Genomic DNA, 23,686 nt, shown 5'->3' on the forward strand with positions numbered 1-23,686 from the left:
TGAACAAATATTGAGAGATATCTTCATGTACATACTACCCTTAAGGTACAAAATGCAATATATATCAAAAACAGTAGGAAAAAAAGCAAAAAGGGGATAATTTTTCGTTCCCATGACCTACCTTACCCACTTGTGACCAAAGTTTTGCTGAGTGTAAAGGCTACTTGAAGACATTTCAAATTGTCTTTTAACTCACCATTTGCAAGAAGACAAACACAGAAACAGGTACACATTTAGTATTTCCTATTGGATTGTGCTCCCTATACATCCTCCTTTCCTTTTTTCTTTTAAATATAATTTAAAATACCTGTGCAATCATATACTGAGGAAGTAAAAGGACTGATTTGGTTTTTCCACCCCTCTTTTGACCCATATTATGGACTTCTAATAATAAAAGGCAGATATTTCAGGAAACTGTCTTTGCCTCTTTTCTAGGTGTACTTCTGAAATTTTAACAGCTGGTCAAAAATATCTCCTGGTTGAGACAGAAGGTTCATTTACAGCAAGATACTCAGAATGAAAATATGTTCTGCTGTAGAAAACAAATCAGTCTTACCTTGGAGCAATGGGGTGTCAGCAAACCTCAACCTGTGCATTTTAACACAATGTTTTCTTTTACTCAGTTGCCTTGCCCTCTGGGTTTGCTAAAGTTCTCAAATATTTACTTCAGTATTTGAGCCCAAGCTCAAGGGCTCCCATGTACTAAAACCTCCCTCAAGAGCCAGCAGATGAAGTGAGGCACTCCCCTCCCTCAAAGCCCTGAGGTTTCAACAAGACTTCAACTATTGAGAAACCAGTGCACGTGCTTGGCTTTTTTAGGATGCATTAAATCTGGATTTTTTAGGGGACCTTCACTTTGGCTTTTTTAGGGTACATTCACTTTGGCTTTTTTAGGGTACATTCACTTTGGCTTTTTTAGGATGCATTAACTTCAGCTTTTTTAGGGTACCTTAACTTCCAGATCAAAGCTGCAACTTAAAGTGAAGCAAGTCCATTTACAATCCTCAGGGAAAACAGAGCAACTGCCCTGAGGCTCAAATGGTCATGAGGGGAAGGAGGGAGGAAGGATTTGGGAGTTTTGCTGGGGTTTGCTGAGGGAGGAAGGATTTGGGAGTTTTGCTGGGGTTTGCTGTCAAGACCTCACACAGAAGAACAGCCAAAAGGTCCCAGTGCTGGGCAGGCTCAGGTGGGATGTTGGGAACATTGGCACAGGAATGCAGCAAGCAGCTCTGCACCACTCCAGGGGAAAGAATAAAAAATGTTTACAAAACAAACAAGGAAAGCTGGCAAGCCCAAAGTCACCAGGGCTGCCCCCACACAACGAGCCAAGAAGGAATTTCCATGTAACAAACACATGGATTTTATTACCAGAGGGACTTCTCTGCACTGTGTTCATCAAGTATCAGGAAACCCTCACATCAGTATTTCTTGGTTGCAGTCACACTCTCTCCTCAGTGACCTGCTCCCCCTCTATATTTTGTTACTGATTTTGACTGAAAATGGAAAATATACTTCCCATATGGCCTATTTATTTACTAGAGATATGTGGCATTGTTTTCCCTTTTGCAGCTCATCCATCCCTCAACAAAATTGACTTCTATCATTAAAAGTCAATTTTTCTATCACCAGTGCCAGTCATTTGTTCAACCTCACCAGCAGCCAAACCAATATTTTTGTTGCTTCTGTTTTAGCAACACTGACTTTTATTCCCTTGAAACCAGGGAACAGCTGCTCCACACAGAGTTACTGATGGCTCTGGACAAAACAGCCCAAAGCTTGCTGGGGACAGGGAGACCAAGAATATTGAATTTTACAAATCAAAGGGGACAAATACTTCTCTTTCCCTACTGGAAAATTGTGCATCCCACCTGAGAGGCACCAATATTAGAGTGCAGTCTGTTCACTGATTCACTGCAGTGAATTCAGAAACGCTCCTGAAGTGCCTCAGTTAAAATGCCTCCAGTTCCCTGGCAGGAATCCAATCCTTTACTTCTTGTTTCACTATAGATATTTTAAAATTTATTTGATTAGTGTTTCTACTTATCATGCTTTATTTTTAAAATATATTTTATTTAACATGGCATCAGAGAATTATAAATCCTTCTATTTTTAGCAGCATCCAGGATAGATGTATTTGGCCTTCCCCTCCAGAACTGAATTTTATATCATATAATGTGCTCACAAGAGAGAGAGAATGCATGTGTAAGCACAGAAAGGATCTGTGAGCTACAGTGAGCTGCTGTGAGCTCTGCAAAACCTTCCCTTTGCACTCTCCAGAGGCTTGCAGTAACAGCAATGGATTTTTAGGGAGCACATTCTCAAGGACAAATTAAAACTAAGAACCTTCCATGACAGAACAGCACAGGAACAGCTCACACTGGGCTGTACCCAATTTATCAGGGGTGAAGGATGGTCACAAACCATGAATTCAGTCAGGCTGTGTCCCTATGTACCATACCAACAACTCTGCTCTGCTGTCACTACTGATGCTGTATTTGGGCTTAGAAACAGGATTTTAGCAAATTATTTATGTTTTTGTCTGCTAAGAAGCACTAAACATAAAAATAAATACTGGGCTGATGCAGATTGTAAGAGACATAAACAAAAGGTTTCAGAAAATGAAAGCTTATGTTTTATATTTAAATTTGAAGTACCATATATTATCTAGGCAAAGTTAAGCCATAAATCAGGAAAATAAATTAAATAGTGTTTTGAATTACAGATACCATTTAAAGAGTCATTATTTATTATCACTCAGTTCCAGCTAATAGTACCACTGAGTCAGCAACAGATGGTTTTTTTTCTTGGCAATCCTTTTATTCTTTACAAATAATCACAAACACATTTAGGGAGATTTGGCTCCTGACTACAACCAAAAAACTCTGGTTTATATACTGACAGCATCTTGTTTTAAATGTCAGAACAAAGTGAAATCCAGAGCAATTTTATTCCTAAACTCAGATCAAGTCCTGTCCATCCCTTTCACTTACACCATTTTTGTTTTATTTATGAACAAAGTGGTCTTCTAAAAAGAGAGGAAATACTTACACTGGTTCTCAAAGAGAAGAACTTGCATTCCATAGAGGGAAAAGGACTGTCGAAAACTGTACGTAACAGAGTTCTTCTTCTTCTGAAAAATCTTGGTCACCTGAAAGGGATCAGAGAAACAAAGTGAAATACTCATTCTACCAAATGTGCCTGTGGAAAACGATTGCTCTGAAGAATTAGCATAAGAGAAAACATTTTGTTTAAAAGAAAGTTATAAATCTGTCAGAAAAAATGCAGTTGTCATTTTCCCCCTTTTTTTTAATGCAACTGATGTATTTAAACTCCTGCTACTGAAAAAACCAAAGCTCTGCAGCATCATCTCTCTAAAGCAGAAGGGTTGATATTTTATCCAGACACAAAGCCTTGTGTTCTCTCTCCTCCAGAACTCTACTTTTTCAAATTCCAAAACCTTTGGAATACTTTGGATGCATCCTTTCTGTGCTAGCAAAAAATGAAAATACATTTAAGTTATCCTTAAACCCCACAAATTTAGGTGCTACCACACTGACAAATTTGGTCTATATTGTTCCCCAAACAGTTTCATAGAACTACTGATATCTGAGTGAGTAATAAAAAATAGCAGAAAACAATGTTCCATCAGTTTCCACTCAAGCTCCCATTGACAACTCCTAGGTGATACTCAGAAGCAAAAGGATTAATGTTTTGTATTTAATTCCTGGTATTAAAGTCTGCAGGTAGGAAAAAAAAAAAAAAAACCACACACAGTAAAACTGTGTAGATGAGATGTGCCTTTTCCCTGACAAAATATGAAATATTTGCTGTAGTTCTCAGTTTTCAGGTAACAGCCAAGTGCATTCCAAATGGAGTGCAACAAATTTTCCCATTTTTAAGAGTAACTCAACCAAATAATTCCAAGCTGTCCTGAGTTCTGTGTGTCTGCTTTTCAAAAGACTGGGTCAAGTTAAAGTCTGTGAAGGTAATGCACACTAAAAAGTAAAGTCAACTGTAAAATCTATTTCAACAGAGCCTATTCCTATTTCAATGCACAAACAGGTCTGGTTCACAGAACATATGGGGAACACAAAGTAGGATGTAATTTTGGTTTTCCACAAGTACCTTGAACTCATTATTCATGGAATAAATAATGTCTCTGTTTATCCTTTAGGACAATGGGTGAACTGGAGGTGAGGGTTTTTTTCTCTGCAATAAAAGCTACTGCATCAAATACCTTCTTGCAGAGTGTAGCCATTAATGAAAGACTTCAGTTTAAAAGCAAATTACACAGAATTTTTAAAATTAAGATACAAATCTCTTAATCATCCCAGGATTGTTGGAATAGAGGATAACAGACATTTATTTTTAGGAATGATCATGTGCTTAATTGCCAGTGATTTCATGGAGATAGGATTTCTGAATACCTCATTCTCTCTGCCTGCAAATACATACCACGAGAAGATCATTAAATAAAAATATTTCTCGTTGGTGCAATCCAAGCTTCTGAGGTTTATTTGGATCTGGAACTTCAAACAGCCTACAGTAGCAAACAAGCCTCCGGTGGGGGAGAGAGAGCACCTGCAATAATACAAAAATTCATGGTTCATATAACAACTTCTGGCCAAGAAAGAGCATTTTTACACACAGAATCTTTTTTCCTTAACACTTCAAATATTTTTACCTCTAAGCCCATTAGACCTTTTCATCAAAGGACCAACAACAGGAACATAAAGAATTTATGCCACAAACTTGCAGGACATTCAAACCTCATCAAAGTTCCTTCCACAAGCATTTTTATTATCATTAGAAGATAGGATGCAAAGCAAGTTTAGCTTTTGTGAGATGCTGTGAGTTATTTTTTGTCAGCCAACAAATTAACTCAATTTGCTCATTCCCTAATACCAAGAAAATGGTGACATCAGGACAAAGCAAATGCATTTTCTATCTGTCTTATTTTCTCAAGCCAGCAAGAAAATCAAAACTGAGTTTCCATTTTCTTATTGGAAATATCTGCTGAAGGTGTCTCTGAAGCTGAACAAGTGAGACTTAATTTCTTTCAAATGCAATGGTGAGATCTTGTTAACAACACCTAAAGAAATCCATAAACTGGTGCATTATAAGAACAGTTTATCTTTATTACTGACCATGCCTATAACTTAAATCTGGAATCAATATTTTCAATGTTCATTTACCATTCAGAAGTGAACTTTAACTGGCAGTATCTTTCCAGAGTATCATTCAATTCTCAAATGGACCAGAAAGAATAAACACACAGCTCAGGTGGGAAGGTGAGGTGCAAACTGTGATTTTAATTATTTGTTTATTCCTTACTGGCTAATTTCTTCAGTGATGATAATATTTCAAATAAATAAAAAGTGTACTAAAAAGGTCTAGAAGACCCTTGGCAATAAATTAAGTAGCCTCTGGGAAATAAATTTTTAAGAAAATCTTTATACTTTGGAGAGTTTTTACTATAACACAACAAAAATTTTGCCTGAAAGAACATAAGTAATTTAAAATTTTATTTTTAAAATGTAACAAAATGCCTTGTTTCCAGTTTAGGAAAATGCTGCCAGTTACAATGACTATAAATTTTGAAGGAGTAGGAGAGAAATACCTACACAACCAAGTCCATGGTGCAGAGATCCAATCTACAGTAGAAAGACACATACAAGTTGATTAAACTTCAGAGAAACACAGAACTGTATCATAGCAAGTAAATACGGCACGCTCTGACTATGACTAAATGCCTATAAAGTAAAAACAAATAGAGCTATCAATAAAGACTCTTGCCTGTACCCCTAAATTCCTTGCACACAGTTAAAAAGTCTCCCACCAGAAGAATCCTTCAAGCTAGGACTTCACCAAGGGCATTGTTTTCTTAATCCCATTTAATTTACAAGGTCAGGATTAGTTTTAGGATTTGAATTGCCACATGTCTGAATGAAAAAAGAAACATGGAAAGAAAACATCTCCCACAGAAGCCTATATATAAACTTAAATCCCCAGTTACAGAAACAAAGTTTCATATTAAGTGCATGAATAATGACTTTAGAATATTTATTTCCCTTCCTCTCAAAAGCAGATACAAGCTTTTATAAAAATTTTGCTTTCTTTCCTCTGTTTCTTCAAAGAGATCTCCTCAGCACATTCTTTACTGGAAAGAGACCAAAATTAGATTTTTGGTGGGGTCCCTCATTCCCTTCCCCTGACTAAGGCCTGTCTGAGAAGAGATTACAGTTCAAAGCCCTTTCACTATAATAGGGAGAATCTTGAGATCCAGGAGGAAAAATGCTGTGGCCTTTTTTTTCTCTCTCCTTTTCCAAGAGATGCTTTTATAGAGCAAGATTCATTTATATAGCAAAATATTTCAGGACTTTTCCCACAACAATCCTATCTTTGGATGCTCAAACCCAGCACTAGAATCCCTGGGACCTGATTTGAGATATGTCCTGAGATAAAATGACCCCATGTTCCCTTACAAATGCCAGCTCATGGAGGAAGCTGAGCAGGTGACAAAGATGCTGATGTGAACAGAATTTCTCTGTTACTCTTGTAAATTATGGAGCTGTAACTGACAGTGCGCATTTTGAAATACAGTTCTCTCCAATAGCACATTACCAAAGCACTTTGATTCTTTAGAAATAAACAAGAGAACTGCCTAAAATGCAGGTATTTCATAATTGTAAAGCTTCACAATAAAGGGTTTTAAGACTCCTAACATCATCATGTTACCCACGACTGCAAAACCAAAATTCATCTGCATGGACACTCCAGAATTTAAGTCAGCCTTACAGGGAATGATTGTGACAGTTCCTGACCTTTGCCATTTGTGGGGAGCAGCCCAGCTCTGGTGCCCTGCCCTACCCGTGGCACAGCAGAGGGCACTCACCGGTTTCTTGCCCACGATGAGCTTCTCCACCTTCTGCACCTGGGACACGTGGTCCTCGTTGGTCTTCAGCTCGCGCTTGCGGATGCGCTCGTAGATCCCGATCAGCATCTCCCGTGGGATGTCCTCCCCATCATCCACCCCTGCAGGGTAAGCTGCTGTTAGCAGGGAGGAGAAAATCCTGCCCCTCTCTGCTTTCCTGCCCTCCCAGTGCTGCCTGCCTGCCTGGATGTTTGTGCTGGTTTCTGCCAGCCAGCTCCTCCTGTGCATCCTGTGCTGCCTCAGCCACGCAGACAGAGTGGTGTGAACGTGATTTAAACGCTGATTTTGGTCCAGAAGCTCACTGCCCACACACCAAGACATTGATGGAGATCACCCCGGTTTGGGGATTTTTTGTTTTAAAACTCCCTTCTAAAACTAAGACATAAAAAGGCTGATTTCCTAAAGTGTTGGGGAAGATGAAACAGAAAAGCCTTATAAATATGATTGTCTGGCAAAAGATTTTGAGAATATAGGATCTATAAGTGAGATTGAAATGAAAGCAAGCTTTGAGATACTTTAGTTACTGAACAACTGGAAAACAATGGTGTGGCTGGCTGAAGGTGATCCCCTTTTGATGGAACAACACTCTCTGCTTGCAGACAGGCCCAAGGGTCAGAGCAGACCCTACAGCTTGGCAGAAGGGGCCCAAAGAGGAGTTTTTAGGGTTTAAAATGTAACACAGTGTGGTAATGTAATGATTCGTATAGGCTGTATGGAAATGCTGTAGGATTTGTATATTGTACTAGATTGGTTAGTGAGAATCAGAATATTCAACACAGAAGAAGATTTATTGTATTGGAACAGGAACCTCGCTCTCTTACACTTTTGCTCTCTTACCTTTTTATGCTCTTATCCTTTTTACTCTCTTACCTTTTTTACTCCCTTACTCTCTTACCCTTTTACTCTCTCACCCTCTCATCCTCTCTCCCCCTCCCTTCTCTCGGGCCTGCTCTGAGCTGTGGCTGCAGCTCCCAGCAGGGCCCTGCACCCAGGCCCTTTGCAATGAACCCCAAATCCCAGCAGGGCCCTGCACCCAGGCCCTTTGCAATGAACCCCAAATCCCAGCAGGGCCCTGCACCCAGGCCCTTTGCAATGAACCCCAAATCCCAGCAGAGCCCTGCACCCAGGCCCTTTGCAATGAACCCCAAGTTCCTGACCTGGCTGCAGAGATCTCTGCTCTCTGTCCATCATGACCATCCTATCCCCCGACACTCCAACACTAAAGGATTTTTTTTTCTTTCACACCTGTGTTTGGTGTTAAAGCTACAATGAGTTAAATTCCTTTTTAGACACTAAAACCTCCATATGACATTCTCCTAGGAATAAACCCCTGGGAGGAAGCAGAAGAATAATTTCATTTTGCCTCTGTCTCTTACTCAAGATTCATGAAATAATTTCCTATGTGAGAACCGTATGAATGCATTATAATTATTTAGTCAATATTTCATTTAAGATTTCAAAAAGAACTAGTTTAATCTGGACAAAATAGCCCAGATCCAATATTATTGTTTAGCACTGAGTGATTATCATTGGTGTTGCATTCTAACAAATGCCACACCAATGGCATGAATGCTTGATCCTGAATTTTTAATAGCAATGGAAGGAGTCCAATTTCACTAAGTGGCTTAAAGTTGGGTTTTCTGGGGACAGAGAGATGCATGTCTCTTTTTGAAACAGGTTTTAAAGCAATAAACTCTTATCTCCCCTTCAGAAACAAAGATAGAATACTTTGTCACCCCAGCACAACAACTGCTTCCATAAAAAATACAGTGATAAAATACAATTTGTTTGCAGATAGAAGCAAGCAAAACCCCCTCTGTTCTGTGCCACATGGCCAAGCCTTCCACAGGCCACCCTTTCTGATGCAGTGATTTACTGCAGCAAGGCAGCCTGTTACAGAAATGGCTGCAGCAACAAGAACTGCTGGCATGCATGCTGCAGTTCTGACAGAATGTGCTGTGGCTAACTCCACAAATGTAACTGCAGCATTATGCCAAGAGATGCATATCAGGCCTCTGGAGTATTTGTGGATTTTACAATAAAATCTCAGCACTAACTTAAACTTTGCTAAGCTGGAACATCTGCTGAGCACAGGTTGTTCACTACTGCCTTATATACATCTCAGGGAATAAAATCACCAACCAGGACTTAGACTTTCAAGATGTGAAATTCCAGAACACCAAAAGTATTTTGGTTTTACTGCTCCTAAAATGAGAGGTCCTGACAATACATCCATCCACTCAAGAAAGACAAGATAAAAATGACAAAATATGACACAATTAATTCTGGTTTGCCATTACAGAAATGACTGAAGTCTGTCCAAATGGCAGCCAGGTGACAGCAGCGTGAAGCTGTTCCCAGAGAACACAGCGTGTCCCTGCAGGGACAGTGACAGGGAGAAGCTTTGAGGAGCTTTGCCCTGAGGGTCTCTTACCCCTGAGGTTCTTGATGAAGTCCTCCAGCTTCATCTTGCGCTCGGGTTTGACGTTGGGGCTGTACATGTCGGTGTTGAGCAGGATGATGGCGAAGGCCAGGATGAAGATGGTGTCGGGGTTGCGGAACTGCCGCACCACGCCCGGGTTGCAGATGCAGTAACGCTGGCTGGGAACACCAGGGAGGCTGTCAGGGCTGGGAGGCACTGCCCACATGCACAAATAACCCACCTGCTGCACTCCAGAGCCTCAGCAAGCTGCTGCTCCCTGCCCAGACACAGCTTTAGCTTTCCATCCACAGGTTTTCCTGAGGCAGCCCTTGAACGTGCAAGGAGTTTGGTTCTCCTTAACTCTAACTTCACTTACTACAGTAACTTCTGTATCCTGCTTTTTTCAGTGATTAATACCCCAATAGCAGCTAAGAACACAGCATTGATTTTGGCTTACTGCCATGTGGTGATTTCCAACTTATCCTGCCCTGGATACACCTCTGTCAGTACTGATAAGTGACTCCTCTTTCTCCCACTGTTGTTGAAGTATTTAATGAAGAATCAGGAGTATACACACTCTAGAAAGTATATAGGCTTTTAATTCCACTCATATAAACTACTAAATCCAAATATATTCTTGAAGATGTTCAAAAATCCTTGAATACCTTTTCAACTGATGCCAGAAAGAACTTCTGAGAAAGTTCTATTAATACAAATGCCACACGTGAGCAACACCAGCAAATGAAACTTCCTATTTCATACTTAGCAACCTCCCCTCCCAAACAAGACATTTGAAAGTGCTTGTACCTCATGATGACACTGAAAATAATCAGGAAAGTAACTTGGATAAGCCCAGGTTCCCCAGTTCTGCAGTCTGACTGCAAGGCAGCAGTTTCTGGGGACTGAGGGATTTATTTCACATCCTACCTAAAAGCTTCAATGAGCCGCTCCACCTTCTGGGCTTCTCCTTGGACACGGATGTGGGCCTGAAATTTCCTGAGTGCTTCATCCAGCTCCATTGTGGAGAAGTCCATCTCATCCACCACACAGCTAGGACAAAAACAGAGTCACATCATGTCTCTTCATTTCTAACAACACAGTACCAAAGGGAACATTTTGAAACAGAAAAAACTTCTCAACTTTCTATCTGACGGAGATTCTTGGAATTGTTTTTTAAACTTCCAGCAGCAATTGCAATAATTGCAGGTAAGTTGTGAAGGGAGGTTGAAAATAACAGATCAATGAGAATGTGGACATGTGAGCAGACCCTTGTGTTTTTTAACTGAAGAGCCACAGGAATGACAAATGTCTGATCATTGTAAGTGATGTACCACTGCCACAAATAATTATTAGTTCTGTGCTTCCAGGCCAATCAACTATCACAATGCCTCCAACAATAATAAATAGTTTATACTGCTCAAAATATCATATCTCAGACAGCCTGCAGCAGGCACAATAATCTGTACTAAATGGCTCTGTGTCTAGGAACATTCTTAATTGCAGAGAGAAAAAATAACCTTGTTTGGATACTCTCCTATTATTACTGTAATTCTCATCTCCCCATCATTTGCCATGACTTTCAGTTAACATTTATGGAGAAATAATTATTTTCTTGCTCTGAAAATACAGTGCTGACAAAAAATAAAAGGGAACCATTTTAATATAATCAGCAACATGAACTATATAATTCTAATACTTTGTTTAAAGACAGCTTTAAAATCAGAGGCTTATAAATTTCCTTTAAGCTTAGCTTTTAGTTTTGAAATGACCAGACATGAATCACTGCAAGCAACAGCACTTTAATGCAGAAACCACAGAAAGCACCATCCACTTTTAAAAGCTTTTTCTTAAATGTATAGATATACACTGACAAATTGCAGAAGCTCATATTTTTCTTCCAGTAACACTGTAGCTAATGTAGATTAACAGCAAGCTATTTATTCCCCTTGCTGTTGTATTGCACTAAATAGTTATTTGGTTTGTTGTTTGACAAGGGATTCTTACACCTTGCTTTTACTATTTTTCCTTTTATGCAAAAAGCACAATGAAACAACGAGCCTGGCATTTCTCACACCCTTTCCAATCCTCACCTAAACTTTACTATCAGTTCTGCAATAACGCTCACAGGCTTCCCATTATTGCAAGTTCTGTTAGAACGTCAAAAGCCCTTTCCCCCTTCCTGGTGTAAATGGTGTTTTCCCATTCCAAGGTGTGAAGTGCATGTGCAGCCTCCAAATGAAGCAATTAGCGCAATTAAGGAGGGGAATGAAACAGCATTTCTGTGGCCTGCAGCCAGCAGGGAGGGCAGGGCTCACCCTTGCCCACACAATACTCACTCCAGCACGTCCCTGTTGAACTGCTTCTGCCGATTGCCCAGGAACTCTCCGATCATCTGCCGGCTGAGCCCCTTCCTCTGCAGCAGGAAATGCGCCACCCCCACGGGCGTGTCGGGCACGAAGCCGCGCTCGATCAGGTACTGCACTCCCTTCTCGGGTTTTCTGGGGACAAATGACAGTGCAAGAGTCTGACTTCCCTTCCATTCCTCCTGAGCACATCTGGTTCAAATTCCACGCCAGTTCTGTCAATGGTGGTGAATCTATTCAATCACTGCTAACCAATGTCCCAGCAGGATGGGCTGGTGGAGCTGCAGGAATGTTCAGCTGAATGCATTGCTCACTGCTAAGGGCTGACAGCTTTGAGACACATCTTTGCCTGTTTTCACACATTCCCTGCTCCAGAACCGTTCCAAGGAGATGCTCTGGATGCAAACAGCCTCCCTTGCCAGTGAAACAAAGCCCAACACCAGTACTAAAAGCTCCTGTTGCTGGGAGAGAGGCACAAACTGAATTGAAAAGCTGCTGCTGAAAAACAAGAAACAAGGAGCTCTCCTGGCCTCCCCCTGCCTGCTGGCAAAAGTTAAACTTAATGAATAAAAACATCTGAAATGGTGTCACTTGCAAGCTGAGAGAACAAAAAATAAGGGGGAAAATTATGGCCAGTCAAGCAAAAAAACTCAATTAAAAATGGTGCAACTCTCATCTAATTGAGACTTTTAGTTCCTTCCTTTAATACATCCACTGCCCCAGATTGCCCTCCCTCAGACAAGCACCTTCCCAGTTTCTGCAGTGTTTTACATCTCTTTACACAGCTCCAGATTTAGCTGCAACCACTTTCACATCCCAAAACAAAGCAAACCAAAGTAATTTATTTTAACTTATTAAGAAGTGTGTGCTGAGGAGGAGGGTTGGGACAGAGCTGGCAATAAAAGATATTGCTTATAAAGTCAAATGCTGCTTTATTCTCAAGTGCTGCAAAATCCCCTTTAGAGCACAAACTGTGCACTGCATCATCCAGCAGTGCAACACAGCAGAAAACCATCGTTGCTTTTAAAAATATTCAAGGAGAATCTTTACAGAACCAGTTATTCCATCAGCAGCTTTATTTTTTTTATGGAATTATGCTATAATGTCCACCTGTAAGAGTGGGTGGTTTGCAGCTTGCTGGATGACCTAAAAGATATTTCCTTTAAGGCAAGCAAAATCAATCAGAGAGGACAAGGTGACCGTGCTATTTTTATACAAGGTTGATCACACAACCATAACCCTTCCCCAGGGTTTTAATTGCAAATAACATTGCTAAATACATCATCATTCAGTTCTCCTACTCTTTTACATTCCATTATTATACACTTAATACCCTATTAAGAATTAGATCAGAGAAATATATATAATTTAATCAAAAGGGAGTTCTCAAATCTCAATTTCTTGCATCAGGCTTTGTGGCTCTTTTCATCTGAAATAAGATTACACACACGGTCATCTTCTAAAACTAATCTCCTTCATCCTAAAAAGTCTTTTTTCTGTAAGTAATGTAATTGCTATGTTCATATGCTTTTAAACTGTATTTCAGAATCCTTAATCTTTCTAAATTTAAATTCACAGCACCCAACAAAAACAGGAACAGTTTTCTCCATCCCCCTTGTTAGTGAGCTGCACTTGTCCAGTAAATTCAGAGAGATGCAAACCCAGGAGAGCTTCTCTCCAGTGACTGTCAAGGTAGAAAACAGCACTCAAAACCCACAGCTTAATCCAAAGATCACCTTTCCCTGACAGATAGAAAATGCTGGATCATTACTTACTGTACCAAAAACCAATTTCAATTCCTAACACCTGTATAAGCCTGAACATTTAAAATCATCACAAAGATAAAATAATTTCTTTTTCATCAGCCCCTCTCTGGTTGTATAATTTTAAGTAAGTCAGGGTTTACTAAGAAGCTTTGCCCTGTTTTGGTAATATGAAGTCACTTGATTCAAATACCCTTCAAACCAGGCTAGGTGAGTGTCCAAAACAGAGTTAAAAATCCATTTACAAAACACTGGAAGCCAAGAGCTCTTTTCCCATCAACACTCCCCTCATGCTGGAGTGAAATATCAGGGAGTTTTGCAGTCTGGGATTATTTGAAAGCAGTCTAGGATTATTTAAAATACTCCAGTTTGTTACAAAAGCTGTAACCTGGCAGCAATAATATGAAAATAACACCTGAACCCCCAGGCTGCAGGAATGAAGGCTGCTCCTGCCCTGTTTGATCAATCACTGGTAAGGCAGGCAGGCTCAGGGTTTATTGTTGTTTAAGCTCCTTCCCACCTCCCACCAGGAGGGACATTATCCTATTCACCAGGAAAAGTACTTACCAGAAAATGATGACTCTTCCAGAGTGTTCTGAAGTGCTGTATTTCCAAGTAAAATTTACTTCAAAAGTGAAGTTAACAATAGGTTCAGAGAAAAATGTACTCAAGGGGGCCTTCCCTTCTGCTTTTAACATAAGCAGCATTTTGTCTCCTTTCAAAGTAAGAGAAACTGAAGAACTAACAGGATAATGGAAATTTAAGTCACCTCCAACACCAGAAATTTCAAACACCACCAAGTCTGAAGGAGTTGCTCCCTAAATGCACAGGAGGATGTGAAGGTTGTGGTGCTCATCTCCAGCAAAGCACCAGAAACTCGTTTGCTCCTTCCCAAGGTGTTTTTTCCCCCCAGGGAGCTGCCAGGCTGTGGGGAGGCCAGGTGTGAACACCACCAGCAGCCAGGGATTCTCTGCTGGCAAACCCAGCTGTTCTGAACTAAACACACCTTCCTGTTCACCAAAGCCTGACTCTGCCAAGTGTCTGACTGGATGCAGAAGGGAGGGCACACAAGGGTCAGGATGGAACAGGACAGGGCCCCTGGACAGGTTATCCTCCTTTCTGTCTGCTCAGAGTTGGGCAGAGGCTGTTTTGTACTTACAACTAAGAGTCTTTTGTGATTAGGAAAATTCCCACTGATGGCTTGTTAATTACACAGACCAATAACAGACAAGATAAGAAATCTATAAATAGCAATGGAGGAAGCAGCAGAAGCAGAGCAGTTATTTTCAGATTTGAATACATTAACTAATATCAAAATAAACCCTCTAACATGAGCACCTTGCATAGCTGATGATGTAGTTATTTAGAGAACTTTTGATATTTACAAGGTTGCTTCCAAAATAAGTTTAAAAAGGTCTTCTGTCTCAAAAAAACCCAACAAAACAACCCAAATGAAACAACCAACCAAAAAAAAAATCACAAGGATCTACTGAAAGAAGAAGAAAAAATCAACACCAGAAGAGGTGCAAAATTTTTTCATAAAATTCTCAGAGGTTGATCAAAGGACTAAGGATCTTGCCAGAAACTGATTAATAACAAGACATTTAGGCTAGTTTAAAGTGATTTCTAAGGGAAATAAAATGATGGAAGGATTAATGCAAACTTCAACATAACAGATCAAGCCAGTATATTTTAAAAAGCTCATTTCTTAGAGAGTACTGGCCAGATCCAGAAGGGCTCAGAGTCTGAGAAGGGAGGCAGAGACAGCTCCTCCATGGAAGAAGGGTAAAACCTGATTGACTTCCTATACATATCCAAACTGTTCTCCTTAAATTTTCAAGAAATATTGCTTTTACAAAAACACTGCAATGATTCTGACCAATGAATTTGGTGGAGGAAAAGCTTTTAGTTGGATTCTGGATGGGAAGAGGGATCAGCACAGGGTGCCCTGGTGCAGCCATTGCTGGGCAGGACAATCCCAGTAAGCCCCAGTGCTGAGCTGGTGAGCATTCCAGTGGCACTGCCTGCAGGCTCTTCTCACATTCCTGTTGCTGGTTTGGGGCTTCTGACAAACTGAAAGAGGTCAAAAAGGTGTTTTGGGTTTGGGTTTCTTTTTTGTTTCTTTTCTTTTTGTTGTTGCCTTTTTTTTTTTTTTCTTTTTTTTTTTCAGCATGGTTTGGTGGTTTGGTTTGGCTTGGTTTTTATTATTATTTTTTTAATCCAGTCAAGCACTCCCCACAGCTGCACCATCACCGTAGTATCCAAGCCACAGTGTGGATCAAGTGCCTATGTCCACAGCAGCCAAGAGAAGGAGAGAAGGAGTAACAAGCACTGCCTGCAACAGAACCCTGCCACAAAACCACAGCACTAAGGTGGGTAAAGCCTTGCCCATTCCTGACAAGCTGAATATGTAAAGCTTACAAACACCCTAAACCACATGAAATCTTTGTATTTCCTTTTACAGCTCAGCCAGTAAGAGAGCTGTAAAATGAGAGATTAATTAACAAACGAGCATGGGCCATTTCCAATAGCCAGCAATGCCAGAAGTACCATCTGAATTAAAGCAGGGATTTATGAACAGTGTAAATAACCACAAGCACACTGCTCTGACAGCTGACTGAGGCAAGGGGGCAAAGCCAGCCTGGCTGAGAGTGAAAGCTTGCTGAAACTTCTGTAACTCCAGGATTTCTGAAGGCACACCTGTGTTTGTTGGTTCCTTGTCTCTGCTACAGGGAAACTGAGACAATTTGAAAAGGAGCAAACCAGAAGTACAAACATTTCCTAGAGGCTGTTAGAAACCCACTGCAAACAGGAACACTTCACAAACATACAGCTGCCAAAGAAATCTTTTCATGTCAGAGGTGGAGTGTTTAATGCAGCTATGATGCCAGCCCTCTGTAAAAAAAGAATAATAATAATAATAATAATAATAATCTCGCTTGCCTTTGATACCAGCGATCTCATTTTGAAAATATTTACAGTTGTCACAAAAATAAGCATTACTTCAACACTAAAAAACAGGGATGGCTTTTTTAATGCAAGAACCTAAGACTTTTCTTAGAATCATTGAAGAAATTAAATATTTTTAAATAACCAGGCTGGCAATAACAAGCAAGTTGAACATTCTCCTTAGTCTGGCACACAGCTCGGTTTTGTTTCTATGGTTGTACTTTTTGCTTTGCTTTTGCTGAAGAGCCCACTGCTGCTGCAGTGAAGCCAAGAGAATCCCTAGGTTTATTTTAAACCTTCTGGCTAAGAAGGAAAAAACCAATATCCTTAAAATACTGCCCAAACTAGTGCCAAAACAACTTGTCAGAGTTCACTCCACAGTGAGGCAAAAGGGGATTGAGAGGAGGAAAATGAGAGAAACTGAGTGGGAACCCTGAGCTGTACTTTTCTCAATTGCACAACTATTCAATGAAGAGAAAGAAAAACTGGCTGTAAATTGCATCTTCTGGTAATTACAAGAAAAAATCCCTGGGTGAGGAAAATAAGCCAGGAAAGAGCACATTTCTCCCTTCTGCATCTCATGGAAACAGGAAGATTGCTATTCCCATAATTTGGGCAGGAGCACCACAGTTTGGCCCCAGTGGGGATGATTTCTCCCACATTAGGATATTAATTCTCTGAAGTTCATTGAAGACCTCCAACCACAGATGGAAAGGTCAGGGCACACTTGCAATCGCACCAAATTACCTGGAGTAACCTCTGTTCACAAAAAGTTAATTTCCACTCATGCCACTAAGGAAAGAATTCACCAGGAAGTGATCTCAGTGCCTGGTTCTGCTTGGTGAGGGAGCAAAATAAAGAGAGGAAACTCTGTTGATGTATATTTTCATGAAACTGGGCAACTGAACTACGTGGTTCTACCATGACTTTCTGCCTGGCCAACCAGTTTCTTTATGGCATCATTTCCTAACAAGGTGCCAGGAAATGATACATTGAACATTATCACTGCTGCTGGATGCTTAGGTTGGTCTGAAAAGTTATTGCCTGAATCAGAGCTGATTATAGAAGGGTAAAAAGTGTATCAAAGAGCAAAAAGTGTACCAAAGGCACCTAAATGCCCCTGAGCAGAAAGTCTGGCTCATTCTAATAAAGGAGGGGAAATGGAGTTTAAAGGTGTTTCAGAAAAAGGATTTTCCTGTGTAAGAAGCATCATTGCTGAGGAACAGAGCAGGCAGCACAGTGGAGAGGCACAGAGGCACACCCCAAGCACTCCAATGCAGTAGCTGGACATGTCCTTGCTAGTGCAAACAGCCCCGAGTCATCCTGCCAGAGCGTTTCCTACCTCCTCATGATTCCTCCCTTGGCAGTGGGCAGCCTGCTGCTTTGTCCCCCCACTCCTTCCTTCCTCACAAGAAAGAAGGCAGTAAGAAGGAAACATTTTAGTTAAATTACCCAACCAAAACAATCTGTGAGGTTGTTCTCACCTCCTCTGACCCTGCTGCATTTCTCACAGAGCAGGGGCAGGAGTTTGTAGCTGCCAGCAGAGCAAAGCACATTCCACTTTGGGACAAGACATATGGAAAACTGGCTGCCTCTCTCAGAGCTGTGTGCCAGGGCTGAGTGTAGCCCTCATGTTTATGCAAGTGTTGTCAGGAACAACACTTTAGGATGACTGTGTCCTTTAAATTAAGGAACAGTCCCTGTCTTTATGTCTTCTCGTGTCCCTGCCCTAAATCCTCTTTCCACACCCTCACCACACTTACACCAAACAGAAGAACTTCAGCTTCAAGTCCTGCAACTCTGCTGAGTAAAAATGGGAAACTCTGACAGTCACATTCCCTTTGAAAGGGACACCTTTTGTGCAATACAGTTTAAACATCTTCTGATTTGCCAATTACAACCCACAAATCCCCAATCCAGTTGGTAGATATGAACTGTTACACAAGAAAGCATTGATGGGACCTTCCCTTTTCCTCAACTCTTTTTCCCACACAGCCTTCCCATGTCCCTATTCCAGCTGTCCCCTGCATTCCTGCAAAGGCAGCTGGTCACATCTGTCACCCTCAGCATTTGACCACTGGAGATGTTTGGGCAGAAGGAATTCCAATTCAGGCACCTGGAGCTGCTCAGCCAGCAAAATTCCTCCATTCATGGGCTCATTTTCCAACAGCAGGCACGCAGGCATTGTCAGAGCTCAGCTCCCATTCCTGGCACGTAGCAGGGAGGCAGGAGTGTGCCTGGAATGTTTAAGGGCAGCAGGAGCTGGAGGCAGGGATGAGGTAATGGCTCTTGCAGGGATCCAGGGCCACTCACACTCAGCTATTGCTGCTTCCAGCAAAGCCACATTTGCTTCCAACATTTGGGACAGTTTATATTGCCTTTTAATGGCAATAAAAGGAATCCCCATGCCCATATTTGAACCCAGTGCTTCAATTTACTATTGGTTCTACATTTCAGCTGGTTTGGATGGGATATAATTTATGCTAATCCAAGCACTTGTTTTGGAAAAGAAAGGAGGAAAAATGGCTCCTCCGGGAGAAAAGATAAAACATGCACAGAACAAAGCAAAACACACAAAGCTTTTTTTTCTTTGGGTGTTCTCACTTAGGGCTAAATGTTTTTAGAAATAATGAGAGTCATACTAAGAACATTCTTCTCCTCTTACCAACTCCTCGGCATGTTAGAGGACAAGTTACATGGAGCGCTTTGATTTTAATTTTTGTTGGAAGCGACTGCGCCTGAATAATCTGCAGTCCAGATGTTGCAACAACAGTAAAGTCCCTCTTAGCACACACACGAGGACAGCAAATGGCTCTGTTGTGAAATCCTGGCCAAGCCTCTTCTCTCCCCCTTCCTCTTTCTATCAAATCATTCAAAAAAATCATTGAAGATATTAGGGATCAGCTGGCAAAATAAAAGAATTGGTTCAAAGGTGAGGAGAATGAACTCAGTTTGATTTACACATTCTTCCTCCTACTCAATCTGTATTTACAAAGTTCAGAATCAATAGAAATGTTTCCAATAAGCTTCCAAATTCACATTGAAAGGAGGATGGTCCAAAAGCACATGTTTAGAGACCAGATACTGTATGAGACTGACTCTAAGCAATACAGAAATATGTTCAGCATCTTAACTGAAATTCATTATGAGCATGATGGGTGTAAATTGAGAACACCAGATTAGTGCACTTATTACAGGAGTTAAATTAATTACTACTTGCAAAACTGTTTTTTACAAATCAAGTAAGCAACATCTGGAAACTTTTAAGGATATCAAATAGAAACCAAGCTTGCAGCACTTTCTGAATGTGACAGTATGCAGGAATCCAAATTACCTTCAGTCTCTACCTGGAGATGGAAAATGATGGAAACCTTATACCTCTGTTGAACAGCTAAAGCTGCTTTCATGGAAAATGAAAAATGTGCCTTCTCTCAATATTATTATTGTGTGCCTCAGATTTCCAACAAGAATTTATCTAGAAACTGTAATTTGTAATATTGTCTTTGGTATAATCCCACCAGCACTCAGCAAATTCCACTCATATCTGCTTAGTAAAATAAAAAAACCCCTTCTTAAATTAATATTCTGGGGAATCCAGAAATGGAGAAAGTCTGCTCCTGGAATTAGTATCCAATTCATATCAACAGTGGGTTTTAAATTGGAATAAAATCACCCCATTGAGCAATAGAGGAAGCCAGTAGGGCTTTCAGGGCTAACAATGATACATCATTGCATATTGCAAACAGATACTGAAGCCTTTTTGTGTCTGTCAATAAATCCTTCAGGAGAACTTAGGAATAGCAGGAACCTTGATAATGGCCTTTTATAAAAGAAGCTACAGCAAACCCTTCAGCACAGAGCATTGTAATGCACTGAGGACACGTGGGGAACAGTTCTCCATCTGCCACTGCCCTTTCCAGAGAGGAAAAGAGGACAAAAGAAGGGAGGTGGAGGGTGCAAGCAATCTGGGAAAATTTATTGTAAAATTATTGCTGGCCCAGGCTCTGTTCTAGCACTGTAAAGTGGTGTCACGTTCATGTATCCCCAAGAAGTACATGTAGGATTCGGCTGAAAAGCCTAAACTATGCCCTGGCATCAAGCTCAGAGCAGTGAAACAGCCCCAGAGCTGCACTTTGCTGCCTCTCCTCACCAGCAATGTCAGCAATCAGCACCAGCAAGACTGGCTCCCATGGCAAGGAACACAATGCCACAGGAGCCCTGCCAGATGGGAGGACCATTTACAGTGCCTGCCAACAGCTGATATCCCAAAGGAGACACTAAACATGACTCCGGGCTCTGCTCGATTAAAAACTGAGTCTGAGCAACGCCAACCCTTATCTCCCATCTTCTGCAACACCAGGCACGGCTGCAATAAGTTTTCAAACCACTCAGATGTTGTCCTCGTTTTGCTGACACAGAAGGTGTTTGTGCCCTGTGCCCAGGAGTGCTGAGCAGGCACTGCCCTGTCCCTGTCCCTGTCCCTGCCATGGCCCTGCCCGGTGTGTCACCACGGCCAGGGGACACAGTGACAACAACAACAGTGTTAGCAACAAACACACCCGGCAGCCACAAACCCCTGTCACCCCCCTGGTGGCACCAGGCTCTGTGGCAATCCCCGTGCACAGAATGCCAGCCCTGCACTGCTGACCCACGGGCAGGACACATCTCACACTGCTGAGGTTAAACACTTGTCATTAATCTCTCAGAACCATCAGTGCATCAGTAGCAGGATGGAACCTGAAAATCCTACCAGAATGGGGTGCAATAACTGGTAAACCTGGTATTTCCAGCCTGCAGTGAAAACAAACAGGAGAATGAAATCACAGCTCTTTTTTCTTTTTTTTTCTCCTTGTTTTTGTTTTTAAAGCAGCAGTCAAAAGGCCTCTTGAAGCCTTGTTTATAAGCAAACCAGTCTCGAAGGCTGGATTTGCATTGGCAGGATTTGCAGCCTGCAAAATAAACCTTTCTAGGTAGTGTTTTCCTTCTGCCTGTGAGGGAGGAATGGTTTCTAGTGCATTTCTCCCAGTCCACATCTCTTTCCAGCTCCACTGAAGAAAATGCCCAATTCAACACAGCTGGCCTGCCCAAGGCTCCCTGGGAGCTGCTGCACTCTGGGCATGCACCTGCAGCCCTTCCTTTGGGGAGGAATGAATGGAACACACACTGCCAGGGGGAATCACTGCTGCCATTCACAGCCACGGCAGGGCACAGAAGCTGGTACTCACTTGCCATTCCTTCGGCAGAAATCATTCCATTTTGGGGGATACTTTACCTTCTAGCTTAGGGGCTGCTACAAAACGCCTTTGAAAAGTGCAAGTGCACTTCTTTAATGAACACTCAGGTTCTAAATTGAAGGGCAAGTTACAATATGAAAAAAATTCCGTGATCAAGTGATGATCACAGAGCCACAGAATGGTTTGGGCTGGGAGGAATCCTAAAGATGACTTCTTCCAAACCCTCTGCCATGGGTAGGGACACCTTCCCATAGAACTCCCAGAAAAGTGATTTTCAATTACCTATAATTTTTCCCAATGTTCTGTGTTGTCCATTCTCCTGGGAGCTTTGTGCTCCTGATGTTTTGCATCTATCAGTGATTAAGTGAACTGACCACCAGCTGTGCTCAACTTTTACCCCACCCATAACTGCCTATCCTAACAAAGGGCCTCTGATAAGAAAACTCTCCTTTGGCTTCTGAAAATTGTTATTAAAATAGGAAAGCCAGAAAAGCTAAAAATTGAAATTTCAATTAAGATGATAGTGACTTTCCATGCTTTCAAAATCCTAATCCTTTTTACCACTTCTGCTCAACAAAGCAGAAGTATTTGCTACAATTTATGCACTTCTTTAAGGTTCTTAATTCTTTGCATTTCAGCCAAGCTTCATGTACCACAAAGAAAGGACATTTGTTAATTAAGGCTTGGGATCTTAATTTGCAAGAAAGATTTCAAAGACACGATTAAATTAACGTGAACTCCTTGTACAAGACATGCCTAAAATTTCCTCTGGTAGATGCAGACATTTGGAAAAAAAAGTTGCCTTCTTGCAGTAGCTAAGTTCAAAGCCACTTCTTTCAGTGCTTCCTCCTGGGTGGAGCACACATCCTCCCAGCAGCTGCTGCCAATGCTGCCCCTGCTCCCTCATTTTATGACCATAAATCTGTTGTGAAGATAATGTGGTGAAAGGACAGTGAAGTGACTCTGCTGCACTGACCTGGCCACTGCACTCACCACTCACCTCCAGATGCAATTTGCAATCCCACCTGATGCACTCTCTAGAGACTCCTGAGCTTTCACAAGAATAAAGCTTTGAAGGTTCTCCAGCTCCAGCTCCTCAAAAGAATTTACAGATTTATGTACCACCACACTCTATGACAGTTCAATACCTGACACTGCACATTAAGGAAAATGTCACAATCCTTGAAGGGCCTCAATCAAAGCCCAAGACATGTGGGATATGTGGGATATTTGGGGACTGTCTGAGGAATCAATAGAATCACACTGACTTAGCAGAAAGTAATGACAATCTTCACTTTGCTTTCAATGCTGGAGATAAAATGCAGTGGAGAAAAGGAAATCACACAGAGCAAAAGATGCGCTCAGAGGTGCTGCCTGGAGTTCTGCAGAGTCCCGTCCTGCAGCACTCACTGCTGAGGAGCTGCTCATCACCTCAGAACAATGCAGAAAACAGGTTTATCTTTGTGCAAATCTGTGCAGCAAGGTCACTTTGATCTGTTTCAAACAACTGCCTCTATTCTTGTCTGTTCCTGATGTTTACTTTTCACTTTCAGCCTCCCACTGACGTGTCACTAGCAGCACCTGACAGCTTCAATGCTCTCATTCACCCCTGCATGCTGCCTGGGCACTTTTTCCATTCACTTTTTCCCTACACCCTCCTGCAGCTGCCTCAAAAGACTTTCACCAAGCCTGAGGCTCACTGAGCATTGACTGCTCGGGGCTCAATTGCTGTGCAAAACCCAGGCAAACACCAAGTGTTAAATGTCAGCCAACAGCACCAACACCTTCCTCCCCACCTGCCCTGCCAAGGATGTTATTTTCCAATTTTCTAAAAAAGAGCTAATTGATGTATTTTCCTACCCATTCAACTTCACAAGCAGGGATCCTATGATTTGCATAATTCCAATTGGCTGGAAGCTCGCATAAAGGCATTTTCACACAGATTAAAAACTAAACCTGGAAGTGTTTACAGCCAAACTTGGGGCTGTAATGCACAGCTCATGGAATGGCAGCAAAAAGCT

General features: G+C 41.4%; 1 protein-coding gene across 12 annotated transcripts in view; it reads right to left on the bottom strand.

Moving 5' to 3' along the window:
* IQSEC1 (IQ motif and Sec7 domain ArfGEF 1) overlaps nt 1-23,686 on the bottom strand; it is a 300,151-nt gene that overhangs the window by 15,436 nt on the left and 261,029 nt on the right. For all 12 annotated transcript variants that reach the window (XM_054281171.1, XM_054281173.1, XM_054281172.1 and 9 more), the window contains 7 exons: nt 11,693-11,854; nt 10,284-10,406; nt 9,369-9,535; nt 6,896-7,035; nt 5,625-5,654; nt 4,456-4,581; nt 3,049-3,148 (listed from right to left, as the gene is read on the bottom strand). In XM_054281171.1, the coding sequence (XP_054137146.1) occupies nt 3,049-3,148; nt 4,456-4,581; nt 5,625-5,654; nt 6,896-7,035; nt 9,369-9,535; nt 10,284-10,406; nt 11,693-11,854 (848 nt within the window). The remainder of the gene's footprint in view (nt 1-3,048; nt 3,149-4,455; nt 4,582-5,624; nt 5,655-6,895; nt 7,036-9,368; nt 9,536-10,283; nt 10,407-11,692; nt 11,855-23,686) is intronic.

This window comes from Melozone crissalis, unplaced genomic scaffold, assembly GCF_028551555.1.
Source record: "Melozone crissalis strain CALT ecotype California unplaced genomic scaffold, PUWL_Pcris_2 ptg000029l_1, whole genome shotgun sequence".
Taxonomy (NCBI): Eukaryota; Metazoa; Chordata; class Aves; order Passeriformes; family Passerellidae; genus Melozone; species Melozone crissalis.